Here is a 16,442-nt window from a genome sequence, read left to right on the forward strand (position 1 = left end):
TGATCATACAAATAGACTTTAAATTATTTAACGAACTCTATGCTGGTTTCAAATAATAAAAACCAATAAATGATGATCATCAATAATCTTAAGAGATCAGTAAATATAACATACCTTAAACATTAAATTGAGGGAGTACAGTAGGATCTTAGGTTTTTCCCCATCAGCTGACAAATCATGTTCATTCCATAAGGGAATGGGCTGTTCAACTCCTGCACATGTACACACACACACACAAACGTTAGAAATTTAATTTCACAATCAATTAATCATGTGTTTTCATTATTCTTGATGATAACCTCTGGGTACCTGAGACTTTCTGGATGACCTCGTTAACTTCCTTCATGAAGACCCTCTGAAGGAAGACCAGGTGATTCAGCAGGTCTGTGGTCAGGCTATGCTCAAATGAGCCGATCTGACAGATAAAAAAAATTTGTGATGTGCATACTGTACAAACTATCTCTGCACAAATTTGTCATAACGACTCTGGCATCACCCTTAAGCACTTGTCACATCTACACATCTAACATATGAGTAGCAAAACATCATAATCATAATATCAGAACCTTCTTCATTTCAAAATAAGCTTGTTAGATAATTCTTTTTATGGACATACTATCTGCAGTCTGCCTTTTTATTTAGAGCAAAATTGCTCACCTCAGCCACACAACGCAGATAGTTGCCCTGCAGATAACTGCCGTGTTTGGTGGGCATGTCATCAGGGGCCCAGGCTGTATCGCTGTGGCCCTCATGCTCCTGAATGATGTACTCTCCAGACATGGTAACTGGTGGCAGGGTAAGGCTGGCTGATGGAGGCACAGAAGTCACATCTGCTGTGGACAATTTTGACTGGAAGCACAACTTATGACTGGGAAGCTCAAAAGTGAACCTTGTCTGGGCACCTGCAAACCAAAGCACAATATTAGTCTAATACTGAACTAATCTGATAAGAATAAAGGAAAAGGTGAAAATGTCAATACATTCATTGATCTATAATATGTCGCAGTGGGTAATTTCTCATACCAGTCATCCCATGGCTCTTCATTCTGCCCATCTTGTACTCTGCTTTGAGAGAGGGCAGCAGGGCGGCACCAATAGTGATCCCATCCAGCATGGCACTGAACTTCAGGACAATTGGTTTTTTCTCCAGTCCTTCAGGCAGCTGAGGATACTCGTTGGCCTCCACTGGGGTTTGATTAATACTTGACGCTTTATCAGATGGCTGAGGGGTGGGCGTATCTTCCCTGTTTGGGGGTGGGCTATAATAATATATCTAAATTAGTATGAGCAATAGCATTTAAAATAACATAAAAGAAAGATGTAGTACATTATTATTAACATGAATTCACATACAAATAGACTAGACAATCTAGGGTGATGCACTTGTGAGTAGAGTGGGTGGGTGAGATAAAAAATTTTTTTTTTTTTTTTTTTGCAGCTTTCTACTCACGGGTTAGAAGGCTGGCGGATGAGGTCCGAGATCTGTTTGGAGAGCTGGTGAGAACTGCGCACCATCATGCTATGTAGCGTCGCAGGGTGTTGTGGGATATTGATCATGATGGCACCCACTTTAAATACAGCAGCATTGTTGGTTTTCAGCCCACGCTGAGCACTGTACAGAGCCTGAGACTTAGCGATGTTGCACTTCACTACAGTCCTGAAACACAGCAAACACATCAGTAATTAATGATGTAACAGTGTATACATTTATAGCCAGTGATTGTATGTCTTGATCGACAGATGATTTTTTTTAAAGAATGAGTTATTACTGTCTGCCAGCAGAGAACCAACCATGATGAAGCAAATGAGGGGAAAAAAAAGGTGAGATCATGGGTATTTTACAGTCCCTGATGTGTGATGGGAAACAGTCAGTTAGTACACAATGATAAAAACATACAAGTGTGAAGGTAAAATCATTCCATGCATATTCATTAATTATCCAGCATATAATGGGTGAGCTCTACAATAGGTTTAGGAGTTTTAAACACTATTAAATATATAGATTACCCTATGCTGAAACACAAAACCCAAGGTACTGGTAAAAAAAAAAAAAAATAGAGTTTCTCAAATATTAGAATATCTGGACTGAAAAAGATATAGTCATACCATTCAGTACAATATACTGATTTGCCTCTTTATTAACATGTTAAATCTCTCCTTTCAATTAATCAACTCTTAATATAGTTATGAATTAAAGGCACTCCCATTATAATTCAACTATCTAGAGGTTAAAACCGATGCAGCTTGTGTATTTATAAACACTTATATACATTAGTATAATACCTGCATTTAAACCCTAGACAAAGCCTTATCTAATAGAAAAAGAAATTTATCTAGAACTTTTTTTGAGCCTTTATACTACATATAGCACAAAACGATGATCCCTTAACTGTGAAACAAGTTTGGGAACTTTCTACCATTCACAACCCATTCTAGAAAACCTTGACACTATTAGACAGACCTTGACAGATGGATGTATTACATACAGTACTAATTGCATGAGGATTTTTTTTTCTGACAGACAGGAATTAATTCTTGCAATGAAGTTATGTCAGTTTGTATTAATGGTTATGGGAGAAATTAGCAAGAGAGAGACTGAGGAACAGCAGAAACATACAGAAACTCTTGCTTGGCTGTGCTGGTAGGGGAGGTTGGGAAATCCTCCAGTCTGCCAGTGAGAGAGGCAGAAAGACAAAAAGAACACAACAAAACAGAATAAAGAAAAAAATGATATAAAGAAAGAAAGAGTGAGTTTCCTTACAGGTAATCTAAGATCAACAAAGACGATCCCAAGACAAATGCATCCAAAAAATGCATCAAAATAACAAATCTTAAAACTAAAGACAAGTCATCAAACAATACAAAAGTGAAAATACTGAATTTTAGCATATGAAATCATAGAGCGAAATTATTTTTATATTATATATATATATATATATATATATATATATATATATATATATATATAAGAAAATTAATTTTAAATATATTTAAAAGTGTAAGAAAAGTGGGTTTTAATAAGTATGGAGTTTGTAATAAGTAATAGAGATTGTAATAAGTAAGGAGCAGCTGATCAATACAGAATCTGAAAAGGTTTAAAGTAAAAAAGCATAACAAGTATACATGTTAGCAGTTAGGTTAAAAGTCTGAAAGTCGAAGATTAAAGCATTGTGTTCAGGGGAGAAAAGTGTGATGAAAGAAAGCTGTAACTGATACTGACTGGATGTCTGGTGTAATGCCCTCCAAAAGCACGATGTTTACACCACCAATATGGGCTGATGCGCACGTTTCTGTCATTTTCTGATGAAGAATGTCTACGGGAGAGAACAAGATGTTTTCAAGGGTGTGTGGAGTCACTGAATAAATTATTTGTATAGTCACTAAGTGAATAGTACATGGATATTTTTATAGCCATTTACCCTTCATTTTCTCCTTGAGAGTGAAGCTGCCATGTATTTTCTTCAGCTCCGCCTCCATGGTCAATCCTCCAATGTCTGCCTCCAGGTGTGTACGATTCACCATGCCCACACCGAACACTATCAGTGTCACATGCTGAGGTTCTGCGCTCACCAAGCTCCGCCTACGACCTGTCCTGTTTGGTGGAGACTCTGTCTCTGACTCAAACACCAGACGACATGGAGGCTCTGCTGGACTCCTCCCACCATCTAATAGGAGGAAAAAAGATTAAAAAAGAACCCATTTTATTACGTGATATTCCATGTGTTCTTTTCACAACTTTAAAACGTATGTCCCATAGAGCTACACCTTGATTTTACAGCAATAGAACTGTAATATTTACTTTTGACATCCGATATCTCTTAATAAATTCAAATAAAATGCAACAGAAATTACATTTACATAAAATAGATACTTGAGGGTTCTCCTGCTGGGGGTTCTCCTTATATGCATAAAGAAAACAAATGTGCCTTTAAGAGAATTTTTAAATTATAATTATGATTTTAATAATTAAAATGTGTCAGCTAAAACCTGAGTGACCTGGAGGGTGTCAGATGCAAAAGTGCTTTGCCTTACCTGACAGTACATTGTCCTGGGCCTTTTCCAGTATCCCTGTAGGGTCAGAGATGAGCGAGTAAAAGTTGAGCAGTTTGTACATGTTCTGCCAGCATTCAGCCGATGGCTCGCTTTGCTCCGACACTGTAATGGAGTCAGAGTCGTCCATCTGATTGGTCATGTGATCTGCGGCATCGCGTGACCCCTTGCGTGAGACTCGGGATGTGCGTCTCTCTGACCTGGCCAGAGAGCTCCTGCCTCGGGGCTCTCGGTTTCTGGTGAGTGTGTCTGTGGCAGACCCGGGGACAGTCCTTTTGCTCTTCTGTGTACCGATACGAGTGGCACCATTAAGACTGCCCCGTGAGCTGCGGCTAAAGTCTGAAGAGCGGAAATGCCCATGTGGGCGTGTCTTGAACGCAGGCGTGGGTGAGGCGGAGCCAGCCGTGTAGCGGCTCAGCTTGATGTCCGTCTGTGTGGCTTTGATGTTGTTAATCATGGTACTGAATTGATGAATGAGGCGGACCAGGGCCATATCCACGTGCTGCCGAATGGCCTGACATGCCAGTGTAAAATGGCAGTGGACACTGGCCTGTGGTCTTCGGTTCAGTTCATGAAAGGAAAGTGCACTGGCTGATGAGGCCCATGTTGATGACATGCACTTCTCCAGCACCACTGCATTTAGGCTGAATGTCTCAATCATTAGGGCTGGCTTGAATTCCAAGGGTGGCAGGTTCACAGTGCCCTGCCTGTCACAGAAACACATACATACTTTATTAGTTTCTTTCCTAAACTAGGGCTGGGCAATATCGCTAAAATTATTTGATATTTTCCAAAATGTTAAATGGTGCATGCCACATTTTTGTACATGCTGCCTAAAAATTATTGTACACATTTGTACAATTCTTAATCATTTTATTTAAATATACAATTAATAAGATCTGTTTAGATATTTTTTTAAACAGGCATAAAAAAGTAACTAAGAAATGTACAAAAAAAATGTTTGTGCTTAGCAATCAAGTAACACTGTGCCACAATCCAGTATGGAAAACAGAAGTAAAACCTTTAACATTGTGTCATTATTTGTGAAAAGCATAAACTACATTTCAAATTAGCACCTATAATAACCAGTGTATGTGTTTGCAATTTTTCAAGTTATAACATTCACCAACACCCTAAACCATTTCTGACAAAACTAACAACCCGGATACATGCTTGAAGTCTTAAGGACCTAGTTACATACCTGCGAGCTCGTTTGTTTTTCCTGTATTTGCTGGTGTCTGAATCCACAATGTCTGCTCTCAAGCACTCTAGAGTACCGCTAAATGACAGGTGCTCCCCAAAATACATCTTGTAGCTGAGTGGAGGAACTTCCTGAGACTGAATCCCAATGTGACTGAGGAGAGGTTTAAACACCACCTACACACACAGAGAGAGAGAGACATTTTCATGTTTATTTCTACACACAGTGCAGGTAAAATGATGAAGTGAGTGAGTGAAGATTGAGGAGTAGTTGGGCACACCTTTAGTAGTGCATAAACAGTATTATGAGTACATAAAAAGTACCTGTGCATCAGCCAGCTGCACAGCCGCAGGGCAGAGGTTGGTCTCATCTTGCTCAAGAAGGTCATCTTGGCTGGTGCTGTGTTGAGAGTGTGTGTGCTGGGAGTGTGTGTCCATTGTGTTCTGATCACTTGACAGAACTGTGTTGAAGTCTGATGCTGAAGGAATGGTTGGAAGCACACCTAGAGCATGAGAATATATCATGAATTTGTGTGTGTGTGTGTGTATACACATAGATACACACACTGACCTGCTACTGCATTGAATTAAATGTTACATACAATTCTCATATGCACAAACATGCATACATACCTCCAGTCTGGAGGCTATTGTGCTGAGAGCGATTTAACGGAGATTCATGGACATTGCCTCCTGAACGGTTCCCTACAGCATTGGACATCCAGTTGTAGAAGCTGACGGAGGAAGGCTCAGACAGGAGAGGATGCTCAGTCAGCATTTCCGTGCCAAGACTATTTCCTACGCAACACACACAGAAATTAAAGATGATGCATCATTACAGGGCGGCATGATAGTGCAGAGGGTACTGTTGTGAGCTCACAGCTCAGGGTCCCTGTGTTGATTCTGAGCTAGGGTTCAGGTTTGGATTTGAGTCCTCCTGGATACAAATGAATGTGTGAAAATGTGTGGTGCCTGGTGACTGACAGGCATTCCATCCTGACCAGGGTAAAGAACCTTTGTCTTTATCAGTATATACACGCACAATTATTTGATATGCCAAATAGAGGTATTATGCAGGCAGTACAGTGAGATAAGAGGTGTACATGCTCATGCAAATACAAAAAAGTGTACAGTTTTTTGAAGGGATTATGTGGAAAATCAAATCTGTTGTGCCCAGTGATCAGTCAAGTACTACTTTATACTAAATATAATACAAATAATAATGCTATCTTTATCATGCACCAAGTGTATAATTACTGTACTATTTCGATGAATATCACTAAAGAAGTACCTGTGCGTGTCAGAGAGCTGCTCTTGGCTGCCACTTGCTCACTATTACGAGAAGGTGTGGCTTCCAGGAGGTTATGCAGACTGGGGAAGCTTCCTGTCAGATAGCTTAGCAACGATTCCTTTCGTGGGCTATGATTGGACTGCAGCCCTGTTCGACTCACATGAGCCGGCGAATCAGCTGCTGTGTCGCCACTAGTGTAGCTCAAAGACTGGTAGGGATGAGAACCCTGAAAACAACAGCGGATAAGCTTATACAGTGTCAGATCAGCAAAGTATGCATGTCTAATTGGGAAAATTGCATAGCAAATTAAGACATACCTTGATCTTGAGTCCTGACTCACTGTGTGTGTGAGATTTAGACAGCTTTCTCATGATCTCAACACCACTCACAGGAGCAGAGTTCCCAGTGGGAGCAGGTCGACTACCCCCAGTTTCCAAAAGCATTGTGTGCTCGCTAACTGTGCCTAAAAATGCAATAGTTTATGATTAGACAAGCCAAATACTGCTCCTATAAGTATTTACAATGCTTGTTCTTCATGTTTAATTCATCAGGTCCTCTCCCTGGTCCTAGAGTACCACCTGCCCAATACATTTTTGTGTTTTCCTGCTGTTTTCCACACCTGGCCTAATGAATCAGATCATTAACAGCCTTTCCTGAAGTGGATATGACACTGTTGGTGTTGGGCGAATACAAAGATATGCAGGATAATGTGTACTCCATGACCAGGGTTAGAAACCTGTGCCATAACATATTAAATAAACAGTGCATTTGAGTGTGCATGGCAGCATGCGTGTTACCTGCATCAAACTCAAATTCCACACCATCAGCGCTGGTGTCACTCTGAAGGGCTGCTCCACTGTCCACACCATGAGCTATATCAGGATCAATAACTGTGGTCTCTCTGGGTTTGGGCAGTTGATTAGGTCGTAGTAGACCAACTGCCTTGAAGGCCTGGGTTACAACAATGAACTTCATCCACTGGCGAGCAAGTGCAACCAAACCTTTTTTCAGTGTGACCAGGGCAGGCAGGCCATCATTCTAACGGCATGAAAAGAAACGTTAGAATCAACAAGCAAACACACACACCCACAGGACATCAATCAGGCCTAACATTATGACCACCTACATAATATTGTGTTGGTCCTCCTTTTGCTGCCAAAACAGCCCTGACCCGTGATGCACTGTATATACTGCCACCTTTCTATCAGAACCAGCATTAACTTCTTCAGCAATTTGAGCAACAGTAGCTCATCTGTTGGATCGGACCACACGGTCCAGCCTTCACTCCCCACGTGCATCAATGAGCCTTGGCCGGCCATGACCCTGTCGCCGGTTCACCACTTGATAGATACTGACTACTGCAGACCGGGAACACCCCACAAGAGCTGCAGTTTTGGAGATGCCCTGATCCAGTCATCTAGCCATCCAATTTGGCCCTTGTCAAACTCGCTCAAATCCTTACGCTTGCCCATTTTTCCTGCTTCTAACACATCAACTTTGAGGACAAAATGTTCACTTGCTGTCTAATATATCCCACCCACTAACAGGTGCCATGATGAGGAGATAATCAGTGTTAGGGTCATAATGTTATGCCTAATCGGTGTACATACACACATGGACTTACCATGGTTGCCTCCTCTATAACACTGTAGTTGGCTTGCTGAAGGTAACGGTGTAAAATGTTACACAGTAAACAGGACGGGTTTTCATGTAGATAGCGTGCTCTCTTCGTCACACGGTTATACTTGCTACGGAATGGGATGTGAATGCTCTTCTTCTGTTATAATAAAACACACAGCATAGATACTTAATCAGTGATTCTGTCATATAAAAGCTGTAAATGTGAGGTTTTATTCATTCAAGATTGTGTTTCTTAACCTCCAGGGCTTCAGTCATGATGCAGCCCATAACAGCACACACACGCAATGTAGCCTCCATGTCCAGCTTCTGCAATGTGGATTTCAGCTGGTCGATAGGCACAAGCCAGGCACCAATGGCAGGAGTTGCTGTGCTTAGCAAATTCAGCTGCCTACAATAACAAAACAAAAACTAAACAATTAGAAAGGTAAGTGTTTTTGTGTTTTAGTTGCATGTGAACCTCTGTTTAATTTCATGATTTTGTTCAAATGTGGGTCATTATTAATTTAATTCTCAGGGTTATTTAGATATTTGTGTGGTTTTGCTTGTTTTGTAGTTTTAGTTCATTTTAAAATGTGTGTATACCTGGACATAGAATGCATTTGAGAGCGTATGTTGGTTGGAGCTGCAAAACTGAACCAAATTTCCTTTATAGTAAGCTTCATACTGCTAGAGTCAGGAGGAGGTGGCAGTAAGGGGAGATCCTTTTTCAGGTCATCGGATTCCACCCCTTCATCCTGCGTAGACGTACAGACATTAAGAAATGATAAAACCAAGTAAACAGGTAAACTATAAAAACAATGGCAGTACCTGTTCATCGGAGTCAGAGTTATTGTTTAGCTCAGAGGCAGGACTGTGAGCATCGTTGGGCAGGTTATCATCAGACACATCTGTGCTGTATCCACTTCCTGTCTGAGAGCCACTGGAACCATTAGATTTAGAAGCACCACCTCTAACACCTGTTTCACCTCCACCCATCACTCCAAATGCACTGTAGAGAACTGCCCCAGACTGGCGGCCCCCTGAGGAACAAAAAACCCAATACATATATATAACCCAACAAGCATAATTTACAGCATTATTATTAGAAAGTATAATTAAATTCATTGGATTTATACAGTACCTTTGACAGTAAGGTTCTCAATCCCACACTCAAACATGATCCAACCCCATTTTTCAGGGCTCGTCCCAGAGCGCAAGGGGTCAGAAGTGTGATCCTGGGAATGGTCAGTGCTGATTGATGGTTCAGTCTCATCCACCAAGGCAAAGTCATCTGTCTCCTCTAAGCTGAAGAGAACCTTCGACTTCTCAAAGGGAATGGCAGTAATAGCACATGCACCCAGATCTGCAAGATGACCACACCAAATACAGAATAATTCGTTTATGTCTTCTTCTTCTTCCTCTTTCGGCTTTTCCCTTCACCACAGCGAATCATCTCTCTCCACCTATCCCTATCTTCTGCATCCTCAACACTTGCACCCACTAGCTTCATATCCTCATTTATTACATCCATATACCTCCTCTTTGGCCTTTCTTTTTACCTCCTTCCTGGCAGCTCCATGTCCAACATTCTCCTACCAATATACTCACTCGCCCTCCTCTGAACATGTCCAAAACATCTTAATCTGTCCTCCCTAACTTTGTACCCCAAACATCCAACATGAGCTGTCCCTCTGATGTACTCGTTCGTTTATGTAATGCTATTTGTACATTTTTTTTGTAATTATGGATGAATCTAAATTTAAAATAAAAAAAAGCATGATTTGGCTACCCGATGAGTCAAGGCCACGCAGTTGGCTGTGTATCCGGTGAATGTTGAGTTTGGCTGCTATCTCTTTGCCTTTTTCCACCCCTGCATTTGAGCGCAGAGAGCCACTAGATTGAGGAGCCATTTTAGATGCTGATGAGAACTTCTCCATCATTACAGATGATTTCTCCGTGTCCTCCACTATTCCCCTGTTGGTCACAATCATTAAACATACACACACCATTTTATCCAAACAGAAACCTTTACTGAACTCCTTAAAAAAATTTTTTTTACACACTACTTTTTTTTATTTCCAATCATCATACTAATAATGAGTGAAAGAAGGAAAATGCAAAGAACTCCATGTTTTTTACCTGTTCATTCGAAGTTGGGTAGCAATTCTGTCAAAGCAGAGGGCCACAAGAGAGACATGTGTCATGCTCCTATTGTCACGCTCTTCTACTGAAGCCTGTAGCATGCACAGATTCACCTGCAAATACACACATACAAAAAAGTACATTAAAGTCAATATCTGTCTGTCTGTCTCTCTCTCTCTCTCTCTCTCTCTCTCACTCACTCACTCACACGCACACACACCTTTGGGATTGTAACATTAGCTTGCAGACCCTTTATTTTGACATTGTCAGGTTTGACTGACAGGTCAGTCTGTCCATGAGGCGTGTTCAAAGAGCCATCAGCCTTAGAGATTTTATGCTCTGGCTTTCCAGTCCTCTGCAAAACACAGTTGAAGAAAACGCCACCTCATTTGTTTTCAGCACAAAAATTTCCATGTTTGTGTAAGTGTCTGCATGAGTTCATGTTTACTCACAGACTCTGGCACAAAGGATTTACTGATCTGATAAGCTTCATTCAGCACTTTGCCATGCAGGTCATCCAGGATAGACGATGGATGGCGGATACTTGCAAAATGTACCATGGACTCAATGTACCTACATGTGAAGCAGCATGTTTAGATTACATTAAGGCATTTATTAAGTAAGGCACATGATAAAACAAGGAATGCTGATACTGGAAGATATTCAATGACTCAAAGTGTTTTATTCCTCTTTTGATCCACACAGCAATTTGCTGATGGTAAGATTTCTAAAAACTTTTCCAAATGAAATACTGACCGGTCTAGAGCCTCGGCCACTAAAGGAGTCAGCACTACATTGACTGCCCCTTTAACTTCTACGATGGCAGTGGTCCTGGTCTGGGCAAGGGGCTGATCCATGGTCCAGTCTTCAGTGTTTGTGTCCTCATCTGTGTTTTCCATAGCACGCTTGTCAAGGGGGGTGTAAGGAGTGCTACACACACACACACACACACACACACACACACACACACACACACACACACACACACACACAATAGAATATGTGGTATTAAGAGGCCATTTAATACTGTCATCGATAAAATGCAGCACCAGTTTCACATTACCTGCTTATATCTCCCATGAGCTGAACACCTCTGTCTAACAGAGAGTTAGCAGACAGACCAGCTTTCACTATCTGCAAAAAAAGCCCAAAAAAAACAAAAACAGGATGACCATAATCAGTCATTTTATATGTAACAGTACAATTTTATATTACATTTATTACAAACTCTAGAAAATACAGGTCATACACACCCACCTTAAAGGTAGGAATGGACAACTGATCAAAGGATGCAGAGCTTTCTTCACTGGTGGGTGTATCGAGGTCAAGAGGGCGATGTAGGGATGACTTTGACGTTCTCTTGTTGGTTGGTTGCTTGACAGCCCAGTTTGACACATGATAATGTGCCAGATAATTATGGTAACAAGCCATTAAATGGGGCTGAGTTGTTAAGAGGCCTGACTCCGCTCTTTCGGTTTCCATAGAACCCTCTTCCTCCAATCCAAGTGCAGAGACAAAAGATGCCTGAGAGGTGTGGCTAGGCAATTGGGGTGGACGGGGCTCAGTCACTGATAGTGGTCCTTCAACACTGTGATATATTGAGGTGCGGCTGTGTTCAATATGGAGCTGCCCTTGCTGTCTCCGCCTTCGTTTCCTTCCTGGGTATGTGCCTGGCCCCTCATCACTGCTGATTGGTTCAAAGTCCTCATTTGCGCTGAAGTAGGCCTCACTATCAGCGACAGACATGGAAGAGTCCACCGAGCGGTACTGATGGAATGTGCTGGAGTCTGCTGAAGGGGTGAAGGGGAAAGAGCCATAGCTACGCCGTTGCCGCGGTGAGTCCAAAACATTCTCATCACTTCGGGACACCTCACTGCTAAATTGTACACCAGCAGGAGGTGGAGCCTTCTCTGTAAAGACAGCAGCAGATAGACTTTTGGTGCTGCCAAGGCGAGTTGACTGGACAGACGCCTGACGCTTGAGGGGTGACCGGAGTGGAGAACGGAGTGGTGGACCTTCAGCAACAGGTCCATCCGTCGTCACAGTCATTAATCTACATGTGGATACACATAGACTATAAAAAACCCTAAAACAAGCCATTTAACACCATTACAAACTTTCAGATGGCTCAAAAGAGGATGCTCTTCTGTTTGCCAATATTATTGAAAAATCAGTTATATCTTTGCATTTAGAAGCTTTTGTTAACTGGCAAGAATGGTCACAATCTACACACTTTGCTCCATGTGTATGTTAAACTCACTCTGCACAGGGAGAAGGACTTTCTCGTTCACCCGCCAGTAGTGGCAGGGCAGCACTAGAAGAGGAGTTTTCCTCTGAGGAAGAGGCAGAACTGTGAGAACGCTGAGGCACCTGGAGACTCAGCTGCTGGCTACGCTTTTCCAACTCAGCCAGTGGAGCAGGAGAACACACATCCCTACGTACCCCGACAGGTTTAGCTGCAAAAACAAGCAATAATGCTTCACTTAACCAACATTTATATCAAAACATAAAAAAAGCATCACATTCCAAAGGAAATAAGAGGCGACAAGAAGTAAAAAACACATTAATAAAAATAACATGCAGCTGTTTGAATGAAAGTCCAGCTTAAGTTATTAACATACTGTCTGGAAGTTTAGGTAGCTCCTTCATGATTATCCACTCCCCAGGCTGTAACAGAGATTGACCATAGCTCATGTCAGTCTCAGAGCTGCCATTTGAAAAGGCAGAGCTTGATGAAGGGGTGATTTCCTCCAATCGGAAAAAGTCCAGATTACGAGATGATCCACCAAAAAAACGGCATCCACCCAAACAGCCACATCGGTTCCTGCTTCGCTTATATTTCTCCTCTGGCCACAAGAACCACAGCCTGATTTGCAAACATATATTTATATTTAATGCAAACATTAAATACAACCAATTACATCACACTTACATGGAATATATTTTCTAAATAATAATTAAGGCACCTTTTTGTTTGCATGTCATGGAGCTCCAGGAAGTGTCTCTGCACCTCATATTTAATTGGATGGTCAGCAGCCAAAGCCACATCAGCAGTGATGAGGTTAAAAGTCACAGATCCAGCCTCCAGCCAATTGGATCGTCGCAGCAGAGGTGGTGGCAGGCCTAACCTCACCGCTTCTTGCTGCTCAATAAACTGAGCAATAACAACATCCTGAAGGACGGCACTGATGCCCTCCCCTACTGCAGCTGTGTGCAGGTTACAGTTCGCCAACCGCAGTGTGCCCGTCTGGGAAGGACACACACATTTTTACATTAATGTGTACTTTGAATTTTACATTAAGGTGTACATTAATTTGTCCTTTACATTAGTGTTGTCGTAAACACAGTTCTACTCAAGTGTTCATTCAGCAGAATGAGTGGGAGTGCACAAAGCCAAAAACGGTGTTCGGTGTCTGAATACAATTAAAAGTAGCTAGTGAAGAAGATAAAAATAAATGATCTGTGACATTTCCAAAATACCTCATGGGAGTTTACACCTCACGCTGCTACAGATAATCCTACAGTTGCAATGATTTGTAATAAAATACATTACCAATGAGACATTTGCAAAAATCCAGAAACTGACGTAAATTCAAAGTAATAGCTATAATAAATGTGGTGGAGTGTTGGCTGAGTCCAAGTCACAGGATTACATTAACAAGATAATACACTTGCATCATTTGCTACTTCAATTAATGTGGGTGACATTAACATTATTATTATGTAATCCTCTATATATACACTGAACAGCAATAACATTAAAACCACTGACAGATGAAGTGAGTAACATTATTTTAATACTGCCAAGGGGTGGGGTAGTAAGTGAGTCAGTTCTCAAGTCAGTTCTCAAAGTCTCTGCATCAGACCATCTCCAAAACGGCAGGATGTGTATGGTGTTCCCAGCATGCAGTGGTTATTACCCACCATAAATGCAGACAGGCTCACAGGTGCTCAAGGCTTGGATTTTCATATATGGTTAGTGGACTAACCTTGATGTTAGCTGCGCAGCCATGTTCGACAATGAAAACCTGGGCTCCATCCACTGATAAACGAGTCATGGTATACTTCAACTCTTCAGATGTTCGGCAAGGGCCAGGCAGGGCTGCATACTTCAGATATTAAAGAAAAAAAATATTTCAGTAAGTATATATATTAACACATGGAACACTCTACATGTTCCACACAAGCTCATCAGGTATGGGAGATCTCTGATGCTGTACCTTGGCATCACAGGTTCTCTGGTCCACTCCATGCTGACAGGTGACAGAGGGTTTAGGCTGCTCCAGCTGGAACTCACGGGACACCACATGAAATACAAAAGTCTCCCCCCATTCCAGCAGTGTGGCACACTGAAATGTAAACCAGTATTCAGATCATTCATTTTATTTCATATACTCCAGGTGAACACTTTAACCACATTTTTTAACAAAACACACCTGTGGCACAGTGACTTTGCCTGTAAGAGCTCCAGCTTGAACATCAATGAGCCAGGCATACTCGAGTGTGTCACTACCAGCTGGTAACCCTTCTGCTGAAAACATTGCATGGGCTCGCATCTGCAGACCTGAGAGACTCAGATGTCCATCACATAATACTCCATCAACAGCAGGACGCTACACGAATAAAAGAGCCAAAATTGCAGGAATTATTTAAAAACAGAATGCATATTGTACAAAGAAGACAGCCACTTCACCAAAGTGACATCCATCCAACCTGGTAGCTGTCACTGACAAAGACGTGTAGTGGCGAGAGGATGAGCTGCAACAGTGTTTCCTTGTAGCCTTTCTTCATCTCAAAACACAGACGCTCAAGATACCCTGTCGGACCATCCAGACTGTCACTGTTGCAATGCTGTCATGCAAAGACAAATATTCATTACTATACATAAAGACACAGGGTTCAAAAGGGTTTAATTATACAGCCACTTCTGATAAACAAAACTCAGGTTTGCGTTTTTTTTTTTACTGACCGTAGGAAGCCGCCCATGGATCTTGTGTAGGTTAATGAGCACAGTAATGTCCCAGGGACGTAGCGAGAGAGGATTAGGCATGTCTTTGTGGCCTTTTTCCTCCAGACCCACTCCAGTCCATCCAGATGAGGAGGAGCAAGAGCTTAGCACAGGGCTGGAAAGTGACTCCTCAAAGTCTGTGTACATGTCATCTTCACCAAAATAATTTTCCTACATTGATGAAGGGAGTTTAATTAATGATAAAATTAGCAGTTCGCATATGCAACCAGCTTAGCTGCAAGTCAGTATGATAATAGTGCTAGTGTGTGTTCCGGTTAAAAAAACAAAAAAAGCCCTTTCACACCTTAATGGACAGCAGAGCTCTGAGCAGGGGTCCGTAAAGGATGATGTGGGAGTCAGGGCTGAGTTCCATCTCCACATGTAGCCGGTCTGGCGGCAGCAGGCTAGGGTCAGCTGGCACACGCGGAGGAGGAACACAGGGGGAGTGCTGTGGGGGGCGCAAGGCTGACAGTATAGACTCTTCTGAAATCTCTGAAACTGAACGTAGGGAAAATTATGTTCAGATTCACACGCTATAATAGTACACATATGAAACATCTGTAAGAGAACAAAAAGATTTTACAACATTATCCACTAAATAGTTTCTGGAAAAGCAACCACGTGCAATTGATTGACTAAATGTATTAACTTACAGGACCGTTTGAGCTGTTCATCAGACTTCTGTGGGTAAATGGGATGCCAGGTATAGTCTATAATGAGCATGAAATTTGGCACACTCCAGCAGTCCACCCATCCAGCCCTAAACAAAAATTACATTTAGAAACACTCACTAATGCAAAAATAAATAGATGAAGAGAAGAAAGAAGAAGAAAGCCTTCATACTTGGCTTGGGTCATATTTCTCCAGCGAGCTTTGTTGTTCTTTGGAGCCCACTGAGCTTCTGCTGGCATGCCATTGTCTTGTGAAGCCTTAGTCTGCTGATAATCTTTTGCTAGAGTTAGCAAAGGATATCGACTGGGATGGCAGTCAGGCAAACAAAGACGCATATCTGTGTCTTCTGCCTGAGAGAACAAAATCAATGACAACTGGCACTTTGGGCACAATTTTGGACCATGGTAAAACAAGTAGACAAATATTATCCTAAATAAAAACCACCATCATAACCAACAA

The 16,442-nt window shown here is 41.8% G+C and overlaps 1 protein-coding gene across 9 annotated transcripts in view; it reads right to left on the reverse strand.

Annotated features, from left to right (window-relative positions):
* Positions 1–16,442, reverse strand: part of kiaa1109 (KIAA1109 ortholog) — a 39,227-nt gene that overhangs the window by 14,621 nt on the left and 8,164 nt on the right. For 8 of the 9 annotated variants that reach the window (XM_058385906.1, XM_058385905.1, XM_058385904.1 and 5 more), the window contains exons 17-54: positions 16,155–16,333; positions 15,965–16,071; positions 15,616–15,809; positions 15,273–15,482; positions 15,017–15,154; positions 14,740–14,916; positions 14,524–14,652; positions 14,293–14,412; positions 13,270–13,550; positions 12,925–13,169; positions 12,564–12,759; positions 11,561–12,356; positions 11,367–11,437; positions 11,060–11,233; positions 10,756–10,876; positions 10,524–10,658; positions 10,301–10,416; positions 9,951–10,135; positions 9,303–9,524; positions 8,990–9,201; positions 8,765–8,916; positions 8,420–8,570; positions 8,166–8,318; positions 7,339–7,579; positions 6,859–7,004; positions 6,542–6,767; positions 5,884–6,048; positions 5,575–5,753; positions 5,252–5,427; positions 4,033–4,757; positions 3,420–3,665; positions 3,221–3,314; positions 2,618–2,668; positions 1,451–1,657; positions 1,024–1,259; positions 658–902; positions 310–415; positions 115–212 (exon numbers count right to left, since the gene is read on the reverse strand). In XM_058385906.1, the coding sequence (XP_058241889.1) occupies positions 115–212; positions 310–415; positions 658–902; positions 1,024–1,259; positions 1,451–1,657; positions 2,618–2,668; positions 3,221–3,314; positions 3,420–3,665; positions 4,033–4,757; positions 5,252–5,427; positions 5,575–5,753; positions 5,884–6,048; positions 6,542–6,767; positions 6,859–7,004; positions 7,339–7,579; positions 8,166–8,318; positions 8,420–8,570; positions 8,765–8,916; positions 8,990–9,201; positions 9,303–9,524; positions 9,951–10,135; positions 10,301–10,416; positions 10,524–10,658; positions 10,756–10,876; positions 11,060–11,233; positions 11,367–11,437; positions 11,561–12,356; positions 12,564–12,759; positions 12,925–13,169; positions 13,270–13,550; positions 14,293–14,412; positions 14,524–14,652; positions 14,740–14,916; positions 15,017–15,154; positions 15,273–15,482; positions 15,616–15,809; positions 15,965–16,071; positions 16,155–16,333 (7,605 nt within the window). The remainder of the gene's footprint in view (positions 1–114; positions 213–309; positions 416–657; positions 903–1,023; positions 1,260–1,450; positions 1,658–2,617; positions 2,669–3,220; positions 3,315–3,419; positions 3,666–4,032; positions 4,758–5,251; positions 5,428–5,574; positions 5,754–5,883; positions 6,049–6,541; positions 6,768–6,858; positions 7,005–7,338; positions 7,580–8,165; positions 8,319–8,419; positions 8,571–8,764; positions 8,917–8,989; positions 9,202–9,302; positions 9,525–9,950; positions 10,136–10,300; positions 10,417–10,523; positions 10,659–10,755; positions 10,877–11,059; positions 11,234–11,366; positions 11,438–11,560; positions 12,357–12,563; positions 12,760–12,924; positions 13,170–13,269; positions 13,551–14,292; positions 14,413–14,523; positions 14,653–14,739; positions 14,917–15,016; positions 15,155–15,272; positions 15,483–15,615; positions 15,810–15,964; positions 16,072–16,154; positions 16,334–16,442) is intronic. The other variant, XM_058385899.1, reaches the window with a different exon arrangement.

Source organism: Hemibagrus wyckioides, linkage group LG03 (assembly GCF_019097595.1).
Source record: "Hemibagrus wyckioides isolate EC202008001 linkage group LG03, SWU_Hwy_1.0, whole genome shotgun sequence".
Lineage (NCBI taxonomy): Eukaryota > Metazoa > Chordata > Actinopteri > Siluriformes > Bagridae > Hemibagrus > Hemibagrus wyckioides.